Source organism: Pleurodeles waltl, chromosome 2_2 (genome assembly GCF_031143425.1).
Source record: "Pleurodeles waltl isolate 20211129_DDA chromosome 2_2, aPleWal1.hap1.20221129, whole genome shotgun sequence".
Lineage (NCBI taxonomy): Eukaryota > Metazoa > Chordata > Amphibia > Caudata > Salamandridae > Pleurodeles > Pleurodeles waltl.
Genome location: NC_090439.1, coordinates 246,282,983 through 246,297,266, shown reverse-complemented (window position 1 = coordinate 246,297,266; position 14,284 = coordinate 246,282,983). Strand labels below are relative to the sequence as shown.

Sequence of the window (14,284 nt, the reverse complement as noted above, 5' to 3'; positions counted from 1 at the left end):
GCGTTGACAAGTCCAAGACAGGCCCGCCTTAACCCGGCAGAGGCTAGGCCCATACTCTTTAGACTAACTTTCTGATGCATATATTTGGGTTATTACTGTTGTAGGCCTTTTTAGATCTTGGTAGCCTTTTCCCTGGTGACCTGTTGCATAATGGGGAAAAGGAAGGTGACCACAAGCTCCATGTCCACTACGTAACCTCATTCCTGGTCCTCCATTGATAACTTTCTGGTACATGCAGTGGATTTGGTTTTAAATTAAATTAAGTCGGCAGAGCACCGCCGCCTTTCTTTAGTTGCAGAGGATATTGAATCTAGGCTCCCTACCAGGGCCTTTAGCCCTGCTGCCATATGTAACATTGGTTCTGCAAAACATGCACTGCATGATACTCCACCCCCAGCCCCTGTTACTCAAACCCCTTGCGTGGACCTGGAAGGGGTTGTTTCGGATAACATAGCTGCGGATGTAGATGTGAGTACTGTTGATTGTCCCGGTGTGCCAGATGTTCTGTGTGGCTCCTCTGACTCCAGCCAATTACCAAAAAGGCGAAGGAGGATTGTTAAATCAAAAATTTAATCTGCCCCAGAGTCACAGCCCTTGACTCAAGATTCTCATTAGTTCTGTACCTTCACACACTAGCAAATGTTGACCTTTGGGCCTCGCTGAAGATTTGGTTCAATGATTTATTGGACTACAAGCTGCAACTAATCCATACTCAATTAGCAACACTAGAATCTAGTATGAGTAATTTAGTCTCAATGTCGGTGAAGGACCCCCTGCAAGTACGGTCAGTAGCCCTCGATATCCCCTCTGATACGGGGGATGGCTTTGAGACCTAACTACCTTCCTAGAGTAGCCACACAAATCTATACAGGCTTACAGAATGGGGGTAGAATAGGTAGCTCAATTGACCAGCTGGCCACTCTTCCTGTAAATTCACAAACACAGGAGCATAATCTTCAAATTGCAAATAGTACTCCATCCCTTGGTAGCCAGCATGAACAGGCTGTCCACCCCTTACCCCAGTACCCAGTTATAAATCTGCCGCCAGCCTCTTGCTCATATCTGGATGTTGTCCCTAAGCTTCAAGGCCCCATAAAGGAATCTACCTCTGCCCTTAAAAACAAAGTTATTCTTTGGTTATATACAAATTTAAGTTGTAAGTGGGACCTTTTTAAAGAGATCCTGTTTTTCAGTCAGGTGGGTGGTATAGGCTCAGTGAGGAGACAATCACTTGGAGACCTCATGATTGTCAACTTCGAGATAATAATGTTGCCAGGGAAATTTTAGCGCTTGCTGATGCCAGTATGGTGAGGTTGAAACATTAGAATTCTACCATTGGGTTATTTTATGAACATCTAGACCCCACAAGAGATGCTCAGAACACTGAGAACACCAAGACTTTCTATCAAGCCCCTATATGGGGCTCAGGGAGCCGCTTCCCTTCCAAACCACCTTCCACTTACCAATCACTACTCACTCAGTTTTGAGTGAACTGGAAGAGGTGGATTGACTACCACTGGCAGCCCAAAATTAGCCTACCAGAACTCCTGGAAGGGGAATTCAGGGGAGACGGGACATATCACCAAGCAGATTGTATCTGAAGTTAATCCACCTGTAAATGTTCCAGGGGAACTGGCTGCTTTGCTATCCAGGAGGTGTCCATCAAATGATAAACCAACACTGGAAACTCCTTAGTTGGAATGTGGCTGGTTTCGCTGCAAAGTTAGAGGTCGAGGGTTGCCGTCTATTTATATCAAATTTTGTTATTATATTTATGGAGGAAACCTGGACTGTTTCAGAATTGGTTATTGGTGGATACACTAGCTTTGGTAAGTTTGCCACCCCCTCAACTTCAAGTAGCACCAAAGGGGGTCTAGTGGCCTGGTTTAAGGTCAGTTTTGATTACAAGATCTTACCAATAACAATGGACTCAGACGGAATTCAAGCATTTGAAATTCATTGGGGTGGCAAGTTAAGACTTTATCTGGTGAATTACTACAACAATAACTTTGCAACTACTAACATCTCTTACTTTCTTGACCTCTCTCTAGCTATCACTTGTTTGGCTGATAGGGCTCACGCGAGTGGCGGGCCCTTTAATATACTTTGGCAGGGAATTTTAATGCCAAACAAACAGAGATATAGCCACCTCAGTGGATTCCCCCCTTCAATCCCGCTAGTAGGGAAGTGGATAAAACAGGGCTGAACCCAAAGGGACGGCACCTATATGCCCCCCCTTCATGCGCACGACTTGGTTAGCCCCAAATCCTACCCAGATATCGCGGTGGCACCAACTTTTATTGGCCGGGGCTGCAGCTCCACATATGTAATGCATATCATTACATATTCGTTTCCCAGAACCTCTTACCCCTGACCAGTGGGCTTGAAGTGATTCCCTCAGTTTTCTGTGGCCATAACCCCTTGGCGATTCAACTTAGAGTGCCTTCCCAGACTAAACCGAGAAAACTTGGTCCCAGATTAAAACTAGGGCTAGCGACAAAAGGGCAATGGTACGAGGATACTTTGGCGCTCTGCAAATTTGGCGTTTATTATGGACCAGGTACAAACCTCTCTCCCCCCAAAATCACTCCAAACATTAAGTCCAATAAGCAGCGGGGACCCTGCCATTTCCCTAACAGGGTTTGCTGAGCTCACGTCTTATATTAGGGAACTCATGAGTAGACCAATTAAAAATGTCCCTTACACTGGCTGCCCGTGGTTTGATAGATTGTGTGGGGTAGCCAATGTCTATCTGCGCCAGGCGCTTAGCCCAAATCCTAGAGACAAAGCCACTGTCATTGCTTGTAGAAAGGCATATACCCAGGCGGTAAAACAGCAGAAGGCTGAGGTTGAGATTGAACAGTGGGAAAATGTAATAGAAGCCTCTAAAAAGAAGGACTACCAGGCTTTTTGGAGGTTAGTCCGGGCTGGCCTTTAAGAGGGCAAACTGCCAGAAGCAATAACATCGCATATCCCCCTGATGCATGGGTTGGCCATTTTTCAGATATCTATGGGGCTAACGAGGTAAGAGGGCAATCTGTACAGATAACTTTGCCTTTGAAACCTGGCTCCCTCTTTTTAGAGAGTGAGGTCCTAAAGACGATTCGTGATAATCTCCCAAATAAGGCCCTGGTCCGGATGGGATCCCAATGGAACTTTTCATAAAATACCCAGAGTTTTGGGCCCCTTTGTTGACCAGGATTTTTAATATGGTGTGCAGGGTTGGACCCCCTATATTGTGGCAAACTTCTGCAGTGGTTCCTATTCTCAAAAAAGGCAATACTCTAGACCCTAGGTGTTATCGGCCAATCTTGCTGCTCGACACCTCCTAAACAAAAAAAAGGGGAGGGTGGTTTTAGAACATTTGATCTCTTGGGTGCAGGAGAAGAAAAAATATTTCTTGAGCCAATATGGTTTCAGGAAAGGTCTGGGCACTACTGAGCAGTGCCTGAACCTTCACCTTCTTAAAGCCAAGTACAAGTATGTAAACGGTGAGTCCATTCACTTGGCCTTTCTAGACTTGTCTAGCGCGTTCAATTATGTTAAGGAAAAGCTCTGTGCGATTCTTCTAAACAATGGTCTTGATGATGGCCTAGTAGATCTCCTGAGACTCCTTCTCCAGGACCAGAGGACAAAAATAAGATATGGGTTGAATGGCGAGACCACCTCCCATTTTGGTGCAAGTTGGGGTGTTCGCCAGGGGGTGTGTCCTCACCCCCATTCTATTTCTTTTATACATTAATGACTTAGGGAAAACCTTGGTTTCTACAGGAGCGGATGTGCCCTGCATACACAATAATGCCACTCCAGCCCTACTGTATGCAGATGATGCAGTCTTACTGGCAAGGACTGCAAATGGGCTCAAACTACTAGTGGATAGTTTTGTTGAGCTCATGAAAAATGTATACTTTGAAACCAACTGTTCGAATCCTTTAACGGTTTGTGGCCCTAACAAATACCAAGACGTGCCCCATGCAGATAGGAGAACAAACTTTAACAAAAGTAGGTTCCTTCTCGTATATGGGGCTAGAATTTGATGAAGAATGTAGTTGGCAACCCTGCTTAAAAAAAAATAAAAGAAAAAAAAAAAAACAGGGTTTTACGCATGGTACGTACACAGTGGGTATTACCCACTCCCTGGCCGCCAATATAGGGTGGAAGCCAGTTGCCCCCCATATTCGAGGTTTATAAGAGAAAATGTCTGCTGGCTGTGACCTATGGCATGGGGTTGTGGGGGTATGAAGATGTTGGGAACCTTCAGGTAGAGGGAAATAGATTCTGTCGCCAGTTGTTGGGTTTCCCGCTGTAGGAAGTTGGCTCTGTATGTGCTATTTCAAAGTAAGGAATAGCATGCACAGAGTCCAAGGGTTCCCCTTAGAGGTAAAATAGTGGTAAAAAGAGATAATACTAATGCTCTATTTTGTGGTAGTGTGGTCGAGCAGTAGGCTTATCCAAGGAGTAGTGTTAAGCATTTGTTGTACATACACAGACAATAAATGAGGTACACACACTCAGAGACAAATCCAGCCAATAGGTTTTGTATAGAAAAATATCTTTTCTTAGTTTATTTTAAGAACCACAGGTTCAAATTTAACATGTAATATCTTGTTTGAAAGGTATTGCAGGTAAGTACATTAGGAACTTTGAATCATTTCAATTGCATGTATACTTTTCAAGTTATTCACAAATAGCTATTTTAAAAGTGGACACAGTGCAATTTTCACAGTTCCTGGGGGAGGTAAGTTTTTGTTAGTTTTACCAGGTAAGTACGACACTTACAGGGTTCAGTTCTTGGTCCAAGGTAGCCCACCGTTGGGGGTTCAGAGCAACCCCAAAGTTACCACACCAGCAGCTCAGGGCCGGTCAGGTGCAGAGTTCAAAGTGGTGCCCAAAACGCATAGGCTTCAATGGAGAGAAGGGGGTGCCCCGGTTCCAGTCTGCCAGCAGGAAAGTACCCGCGTCTTCGGAGGGCAGACCAGGGGGGTTTTGTAGGGCACCGGGGGGGACACAAGCCCACACAGAAATTTCACCCTCAGCGGCGCGGGGGCGGCCGGGTGCAGCGTTAGAACAAGCGTCGGGTTCGCAATGGAAGTCAATGAGAGATCAAGGGATCTCTTCCGCGCTGCAGGCAGGCAAGGGGGGGCTTCCTCGGGGAAACCTCCACTTGGGCAAGGGAGAGGGACTCCTGGGGGTCACTTCTGCAGTGAAAGTCCGGTCCTTCAGGTCCTGGGGGCTGCAGGTGCAGGGTCCTTTCCAGGCGTCGGGACTTAGGTTTTCAGAGAGTCGCAGTCAGGGGAAGCCTCGGGATTCCCTCTGCAGGCGGCGCGGTGGGGGCTCAGGGGGGACAGGTTTTGGTACTCACAATCGTAGAGTAGTCCGGGGGTCCTCCCTGAGGTGTTGATTCTCCACCAGCCGAGTCGGGGTCGCCGGGTGTAGTGTTGCAAGTCTCACGCTTCTTGCGGGGAGATTGCAGAGTTCTTTAAAGCTGCTCCTTGGGATAAAGTTGCAGTCTTTTTGGAGCAGGTCTGCTGTCCTCAGGAGTTTCTTGTCGTCGTCGAAGCAGGGCAGTCCTCAGAGGATTCAGAGGTCGCTGGTCCCTTTGGAAGGCGTCGCTGGAGCAGAGTTCTTTGGAAGGCAGGAGACAGGCCGGTGAGTTTCTGGAGTCAAGGCAGTTGTTGTCTTCTGGTCTTCCTCTGCAGGGGTTTTCAGCTAGGCAGTCCTTCTTCTTGTTGTTGCAGGAATCTAGTTTCTAGGTTCAGGGAGAGCCCTTAAATACTAAATTTAAGGGCGTGTTTAGGTCTGGGGGGTTAGTAGCCAATGGCTACTAGCCCTGAGGGTGAGTACACCCTCTTTGTGCCTCCTCCCAAGGGGAGGGGGTCACATCCCTAATCCTATTGGGGGAATCCTCCATCTGCAAGATGGAGGATTTCTAAAAGTTAGAGTCACCTCAGCTCAGGACACCTTAGGGGCTGTCCTGACTGGCCAGTGACTCCTCCTTGTTATTCTCATTATTTTCTCCGGCCTTGCCGCCAAACGTGGGGGCGGGCAACTCCACTAGCTGGAGTGTCCTGCGGTGCTGTGACAAAGGGGTGAGCCTTTGAGGCTCACCGCCAGGTGTTACAGCTCCTGCCTGGGGGAGGTGTTAGCATCTCCACCCAGTGCAGGCTTTGTTACTGGCCTCAGAGTGACAAAGGCACTCTCCCCATGAGGCCAGCAACATGTCTCTAGTGTGGCAGGCTGCTGGAACCAGTCAGCCTACACAGATAGTCGGTTAAGTTTCAGGGGGCACCTCTAAGGTGCCCTCTGTGGTGTACTTTACAATAAAATGCACACTGGCATCAGTGTGCATTTATTGTGCTGAGAAGTTTGATACCAAACTTCCCAGTTTTCAGTGTAGCCATTATGGTGCTGTGGAGTTCGTGTAAAACAGACTCCCAGACCATATACTCTTATGGCTACCCTGCACTTACAATGTCTAAGGTTTTGCTTAGACACTGTAGGGGCACAGTGCTCATGCACTGGTACCCTCACCCATGGTATAGTGCACCCTGCCTTAGGGCTGTAAGGCCTGCTAGAGGGGTGTCTTACCTATACTGCATAGGCAGTGAGAGGCTGGCATGGCACCCTGAGGAGAGTGCCATGTCGACTTACTCATTTTGTTCTCACTAGCACACACAAGCTGGTAAGCAGTGTGTCTGTGCTGGGTGAGGGGTCTCTAGGGTGGCATAATACATGCTGCAGTCCTTAGAGACCTTCACTGGCATCAGGGCCCTTGGTACCAGAGGTACCAGTTACAAGGGACTTATCTGGGTGCCAGGGTGTGCCAATTGTGGAATCAAAAGTACAGGTTAGGGAAAGAACACTGGTGCTGGGGCCTGGTTAGCAGGCCTCAGCACACTTTCAATTCAAAACATAGCATCAGCAAAGGCAAAAAGTCAGGGGGTAACCATGCCAAGGAGGCATTTCCTTACACCCGCCATCTACTCCCCATTTTTCATTTCATTTCGATTACCAAAAAAAGACAAAACGTGGATATGTGACCGCTTCCTTGAGTTAAGGCAGTCGGCTTGTGAATCAAATTAAGTGGTCAAGGTAATTGTCAAAGTATGGTACAAATGTGCCCAGACCCTTATATATTGTTTGTACATAATGTGTATGAGATTGCTTTTAACCCGCTTCAGACTAGGGTCCCTTCGCTGGTTACTGTCCTTTACTCAAAGACAGTTCTCCTCCAGCACTATCTGTATCTGCCCCTGTGATGAGCACTCACCATAAATTCTGGTGCATTTTATGTTCTTCTGTAAATACTATGCACCTCTAAAACAAAAGTTGCACTTGGTACCTCTGTTACGAACTTATACCTTTACCAATTGCAGGGCTGCTTTGCTTTTTCTTCGCCAGTTAAATGATTATGAGGTATGTAGCTCCGTGGGCCATTTTTTTTTAAAGGAGAGGCGCCCGTCTTAAGAGGATGCTGTTTTAAAACAGTTGGGATGATTTGATCGTAGGCGAGGACCTGTAAGTGTTTTTAAATTTCATGTGATAGGTGTTTGTTTGAATTGACTATAGGTTAGGACCTGTAAGGGTTATTTATGTTTTATATGCCTCTTTATCTCGCATGAATTTTAGTATCTTGAACTTATGTATAGTCTTTGTGATTTGTTTGTATGTTTTTATTGGTGTTTCTTTTGTGGATATAATTATATTTGAATAAAGATTTTACTACTTCCACTGTTTGCAAACCTCCTCTCTGTGAGCACAGCCTATTCTAAATCACATGCATGTTCATCTTAATTCACATTATAGTACTTCAGCAAAGTGCCCACACTTAAACTCAAAGATCATAACCTATACTTTAAAGGTTATACCCCTGCAACCTAACAATACCGAACCTCCTGCAGCTCATCTATTAATACTGCCAACCAATTGCATTATATCACAAACACAATCCTACTTAAGATCACGTTACACATATTAATTTAATTAAATCTACCAGTGAATGGGGTAATGGTGTCCTGAAGAACACCATATTAATCATAAAAAACAACAATAACCACAGGAAAAAAAAACACCAACCTTGGTTTCCAGAGTAGTGTTCTGCCCGGCGTAAAGAGATTCAATTACTAATCAGGAATAGTAGGCCCTATAGAAATTTAATTACAATAATACTAATACCCAAACATACCCAGGAGATCAGGCATTCGATTGGGGTTCATAAAGACCACATAATAATTGTCTTATACTGCTTGGCCCTCTCACACAAGACAAACCTGCTACAGGCCATGTCCATCACCCAGTAGTGTAAAAGTCTACAGCAATAATGCACCTATCAAGTCGAAAAAGCTCTGAATAGCCGAAGAGATTTGCCACATGCCAGAGGACAACAGAAGACTAAGTTAGTCTTCTACTGCAAGCCATAACAAGCTATATACTATGACTGCTTCTTGACATCTCACAATGACAATTAGATATGGGATGATATTACCAAAGTGCATCTGAGAAGATCGCTCCACTATGTTTTGCTACAACCAATGCCTGCTCAAGAACACAAACTTCAAAGAAAATATTGCAAGTAGACAGCTGATAGATTATGATCATAAGAGATACTACAAACTGACCTGCAGAGCTTTTAAAAGCTACCAGCGTACAGGAAACCCTAAACTGCGCACCTCTACCTCTCTTGTTAGGTAATCACCCAGCTGAGACCTTTGCCCCATAAAATAACTGTACTTTGGAAACACTGCCCATATAGGATCAAATATATATGTATATATATAAATATAAAACACACTTCCAAACAAAGACCCTACGCAGTCTAACAGATTTACGATAGGTAAGCACTTCATCCCTCCACAAAGGGGTAGTCCCTGTTATGTAGTTGTTGAGATACAATTCAGTACACAAGACTTAATACATCTCACGGTTGTCTAATAAAATTAGAGGTTACTCAAAGATCACTGGTTGGGTAGGTATCCCAAGTTGTCTGACTGGATGCCTGCCTAGGAACAAATATGTCTACTTTATATCATGGAAAAAAAAAAACGTTCAAGCTACTTCGCATATGCAAGCAAGTACCTAAAATACAGGTGGCATCGTACATCAAAGCCCAAGAAATCCAGCTCCACTCTTGACTGTATGCATAAGGTAGCAGGGTTGGACAGCTGAAAGATTGCACCAGGCTTGCATAGTTAGTGCATGATGGATGCATGCAGAATGAACGCATCAGGGACTTAAGTGGCACACAGCCTTATAAACATAAGAACCCGGTAAAAAGGCAAAATTAAATGATGCTTTCACACACCCTGAGCTTATCTAAATGGATTTCTGTGAGAGGCTTCCAATTCTGCACTGCAGCGTCTGGAAACACGTTTCCCTCTCTAAAGTAAGGGATATGGGCTAATCTTACTTAAACGAAATAGGGTAAGGAAAAAATACTTTTCCCGACAAACCTGGGAAGCCTAATCACACTTATGAAGAGTGGGTAACACAAGTGGAGCAAAAGACCTCGAGGGACGGAGCCACCGATGAATAAATTACACCCTCGGTGACTAGCGTCCGGCACCAAACGAGCAGTTAAGTAGCATTTAATTAGTGTACGCAGAGTTACATTAATTTATACCGCGTTATCTCTAACTGGTCTTCCTTGTTCCGGGCGGCATCGTTTCGGCTCCTGGTTTCGCTGCCGGTTTCTACGGTGTCTACGTCCCATGGTGGGGATGCTATGGCTCAGGGACAGCCTATGCACAGAGCAAACGTGCGAGTCAGGAACGCGGCAGACTGTGGAACACAGGACACGAGGGAGTCGCAAAAGAATCAGAGAGCCAGCGTTGAGCGTCACCATGAGCGAATATGAAAAAGAAGCACTGCCGCTCTACCAATCAGCAAGGCCTTTAGCCAAGCCACGTGCGACCACTGACATTCAGGAGGTGGGCGTGGTGTAAATGCTGACACGCTCACCTAATGCTTTGCGAAAATGGTAGCCATGTTTAAAAGACATTTTGAACACATGGCTAATATTAGCTTGTTATTTTAATGAAATATCAACGGACACTTATGTTTAACATACAAAGTATATATATTCCAAATTACATATTGTACAAGAAATTAGGAGTGTGTTTTGTATTTATTTAAACAAATGGCCACAGTATGTATTACCACACTGTTGTTTTCACGCGTTTCCTTTAATCTGTTTCGGATCTGGAAGAAGTCTGTGTTTAAATTGTGGAATTCTGTCATATCGTCACAGCTGCTTCGTAGCGACACACATGAATAAGCGCTACTTATATTAAACACAATTCTGTGTTTTTTTAATTACTTTTTGCCGTTTTATCTAACGCGCACCCGAAAAATATAATATTTTTTCTAGCCACGGGGAGATTGTCCGATTAGTCCAAAATCATAGGATGGTAAACCGGGGTCACGATTTAAACCTTCTTTTCCCCAGTTCCAAATATGACTGCTCTTTGCCGCAAAGCCACCTTATCGCCAGTTTCTCGTTTTTCGATGACACTAACATCCACTGCAGAGTGGTCGCCGTAAGTTCCACCAGTGAAGGCAAAGCAGTCTTCTTTTTACGTCCAAATTTCCCACCAATCCAGAATGCCGTCGTAAACATAAAAATAACTAGACCGCGCTATTTTGTGTCCTGTGACTTATATCGGCCACGTAGGACGTAAAATGCGGTCTTTTCAATTCCTTCCATGAGTTAGGACTTCCCAAGCGCTAACTTCGTCTGCTGAAGCTGTGCTGGAAATGTCTTCACATATTTTAGAAACAGTATCACAAAAGGTCGATGAAAAGCAGCTGCTAGATTTGATGTCGGGGTTCATGGTGTTAATGGGTATCATTTCTCACGTGGCACTGCGTTGGATCCATATGCCCTATGGCCGATATTCATCCTCTGCCTTCGGATTCCCTGTACCCGTCCATCTTGCCTGGTTCCTGCAGGAGTTACCTTCCCTTTGCCTCCCCATCATACTACTTCTTTGCTTGCCCCAGACACCGCCCCTACCACATCTTCTTCTGCTGGGGGCGTTCATCGCTCACTATATGCACAGGTGAGAGCCCGTAATGCACGTGTAGGTTTGTTTGATGTGTTCGTAAAGGCGTTTCGACACGGATAATACCATGGCTTTAAGTGGGATGAAAGAACTAGGGGGTCTCTCAAAGGGTCTTTGACGGTGTAATTAACCCCTTCGCTGCCAGGCGTTTTCCCCCTCAGGTGCCAGGCCTTTTTTTGGTTATTTGGGGAAGGGCGCGCTTAAGCCCTCATAACTTTTTGTCCACATAAGCTACCCACGCCACATTTTTTTACCACATCCTAGGGGTTCTGGATGTACACAGACTTTGTGGGTTCCCCTACTAGCATGTGAATTACAGGGCATTTCTCAAATAGACGTCTTTTTTACACACTGTAATATATTCTGAAGGACAAAATGTAGAGAAAGACAAGGGGCAATAAAACTTGTTTTGCTATTCTATGTTTCCCCAAGTCTCTCGATACAAATGGTACCTCACTTGTGTGGGTAGACCTAGCGTCTGCGACAGGAAATGCCCCCAAAACACAACGTGGACACATCACATTTTTCCACAGAAAACAGGTGTTTTTTGCAAAGTGCCTACCTGTGGATTTTGGCTTCTAGCTCAGCCGGCACCTAGGGAAACCTACCAAACCTGTGCATTTTTGAAAACTAAAGACCTAGGGGAATCCAAGATGGGGTGACTTGTGGGGCTCTCACTAGGTTCTGTTACCCAGAATCCTTTGCAGACCTCAAAATTTGGCTAAAAAACACTTTTTCCTCACATTTCGGTGACAGAAAGTTCTGGAATCTGAGAGGAGCCACAACGTTCCTTCCACCCAGCGTTCCCCCACGTCTCCCGATAAAAATGGTACCTCACTTGTGTGGGTAGGCCTTGAGCTCGCAACAGGAAATGCCCCACAACACTATCTGGACACATCAAATTATCAAATAGAAAACTACCTGTTTTTGCGGAGGGGCACCTGCGTTTTTGGTCCTGGGCTCACCAGCCATGTGGGGAAACCTACCAAACCCAGACATTTCTGAAAACTAGACACCCGAGGGAGTCAAGGGAGGTGTGACTTGCGTGGATCCCCCAATGTTTTCTTACCCAGACTCCTCAGCAAACCTCAAATTTAGCTAAAAAATCAAATTTTTCCCACATTTCTGTGTGGGATCACCGGGATAAGTTTCCTACCACCCAACGTTCCCCTCAGTCTCCCGGTAAAAATGATACCTCACTAGTGTAGGTGGGCCAAGTGTTTGTGACAGGGAAGAGCCAAAAACACATCGAAATTGAGGGCGAACCAAAGTGGGTCCAAAAGGGCAGTTTGAAAAAAAAACATTTTTAGGCTGACAAGTGCAGCAGAAATTTTATCGGTATAGATGAGACAATGCTGGGTGGTAAGAATGTTGTGGATTCCTGCAGATTCCGGAAGGTTCCATCACAAAAATGTGGAAAAATGTGTGCTTTACAGCAAAGTTGCAGGTTTGCAGGGCATTGTGGGTAAGGAAATGGTGCAGTGTGTATATGAAGCACACCACCCTGGAATCAACTAGATGTTTAGTTTTCAGATATGTCTAGGTCTTGTAGATTTTTCTACATGGCAGAGTCCTAAAGTAAAAAAAAAAGTGAATCCCTCACCATTCCAAGTGGGACGATTTTGAGAGTTACCAATCTTTCATTACCCAAATGTAAAACAAAAACCAAAAATAATTAAATCTCCTCTTGCTTGCCATGGGATAAGATGTTTTAGTCTGCGGGGGAGAGCTGAAAGACTGTTTGCCCCTTCAGTTCGGGTGGGGGCATAACCATGCCCATACTGGTTGGTAACCACCACCCCACTATTTTCTTTTATTTTTTTTATTCCCTGGCATCTAGTAGACTTTCTGTCCCCCCGGGGTGTGGATCGGGGGTAATTGCCCAATCTGCCCACTGGTGGGCAGAACAACGTCGGCCCCATTTATTTGGGGTGGAGGATGGCCATACCCCCAACCTCTTATTTTGAAAAAAAAAATCTTCCCTGGTCTCTGGTGGGCTTTCTGCCCCCCTTGAGGGCAGATGGGCCTTCCAAAAATAGGCCAATCTGCCCCCAAGGGGGGCAGTTATGACCAAAAGTAATGTGCCCTCATGGGGAGCGACCCTTGCCCAAGGGGCTGCCCCCCCAAACAAAATACACGCATACACACACATCAATCTATGGTGTCTATAGTTGTTTCTGCCCTCTTTGGGGGCAGATTGGCCTAACAAAAATAGGCCGATCTGCCCCCAAGGGGGGCAGAAATGGCCTAAATACAATTTTCCCCACAGGAGAGCGACCCTTGTCTAAGGGGTCGCTCCCCATACATAAAAACATAAAGTAAAAAACAAATATATATATATCCCTGGTGTCTAAAGTTTTCTGCCCCCCCATGGGGGCAGATCCGCCTAATTATATTAGGCCGATCTGCCTCCGGGGGGGAGGGGTGTAGAAATGGCCTAAAAATCATTTGCTCCCCTGGGGAGCGGTCCTTGCCCAAGGGGCCGCTCCCCTTATGCACAAGTATGAAAAAAATCAATAATCCCTGGTGTCTAGTGGTTTCTGCCCCTTTCATGCCTCTCTGCCCCCTCCACGTGATCGGAGGAGAAATGCTTCGATCAGCGCTGGAAGCTCAGGAAGGCCTCTGATGAGGTCAGCGCGTGAAAGCGCGCTGACGTCATCAGACGCCACAAGGGGGAGGTCGGGGGGGCAGGGGTGGAAGGGTAAGCGATTTCCCGTCTATCTCTGCCCAGGGGAGGGGGGTGGTCTGCCATCTGGGGGAGCGCTAGCACTCCCCCTGGGGGCCCATAGCAGGACGAGATGGTCTCGTCTTCCCGAGGGCAAGACCAGCACGTCCGGGGCACCCTAGGGGTTAAGGTCGTAGCATAAAAATGCGTAAGCTAAAAATCTGTGCTTAGCATGTTCTACTGCCCGACTGGTATTTTGCTGCTTTTTTCTGTTTTTCTGTCTTTCTGTCATTGCATCCAGATAGTTAATACAAGTAACAGTACACCTACAACAAGCCAGGACTATTGGCTTTGTCGGTGGTTGTTAGTCGCATTGAATAAATTAACAACAGCATCTGTGTTTAAAATATTTTAAATACTTCAGTTCTGAAATGAGACTTTTTGAGAATTGTAACAACATGTTTGAAGTTACATCAAAGGCAGTGGAGGGCGTTACTGCTGCTGAGTTATGATTTCCTCGCCCCCCCCCCTGCCAGAGTGAGGGGATAAAAATGGAGAG

At 45.8% G+C, this 14,284-nt stretch overlaps 2 protein-coding genes across 2 annotated transcripts in view; one reads left to right on the top strand and one right to left on the bottom strand.

Annotated features, from left to right (window-relative positions):
- Window positions 1-9,901, bottom strand: part of NSUN2 (NOP2/Sun RNA methyltransferase 2) — a 480,899-nt gene extending 470,998 nt beyond the window's left edge. Inside the window, exon 1 of the mRNA XM_069219708.1 lies at window positions 9,620-9,901. Within this exon, the coding sequence (XP_069075809.1) occupies window positions 9,620-9,841 (222 nt within the window). The 5' untranslated portion in view covers window positions 9,842-9,901. The remainder of the gene's footprint in view (window positions 1-9,619) is intronic.
- Window positions 9,902-10,643: 742 nt separating this feature from the next.
- SRD5A1 (steroid 5 alpha-reductase 1) overlaps window positions 10,644-14,284 on the top strand; it is a 297,459-nt gene continuing 293,818 nt past the window's right edge. The window contains exon 1 of the mRNA XM_069219707.1: window positions 10,644-11,057. Within this exon, the coding sequence (XP_069075808.1) occupies window positions 10,753-11,057 (305 nt within the window). The 5' untranslated portion in view covers window positions 10,644-10,752. The remainder of the gene's footprint in view (window positions 11,058-14,284) is intronic.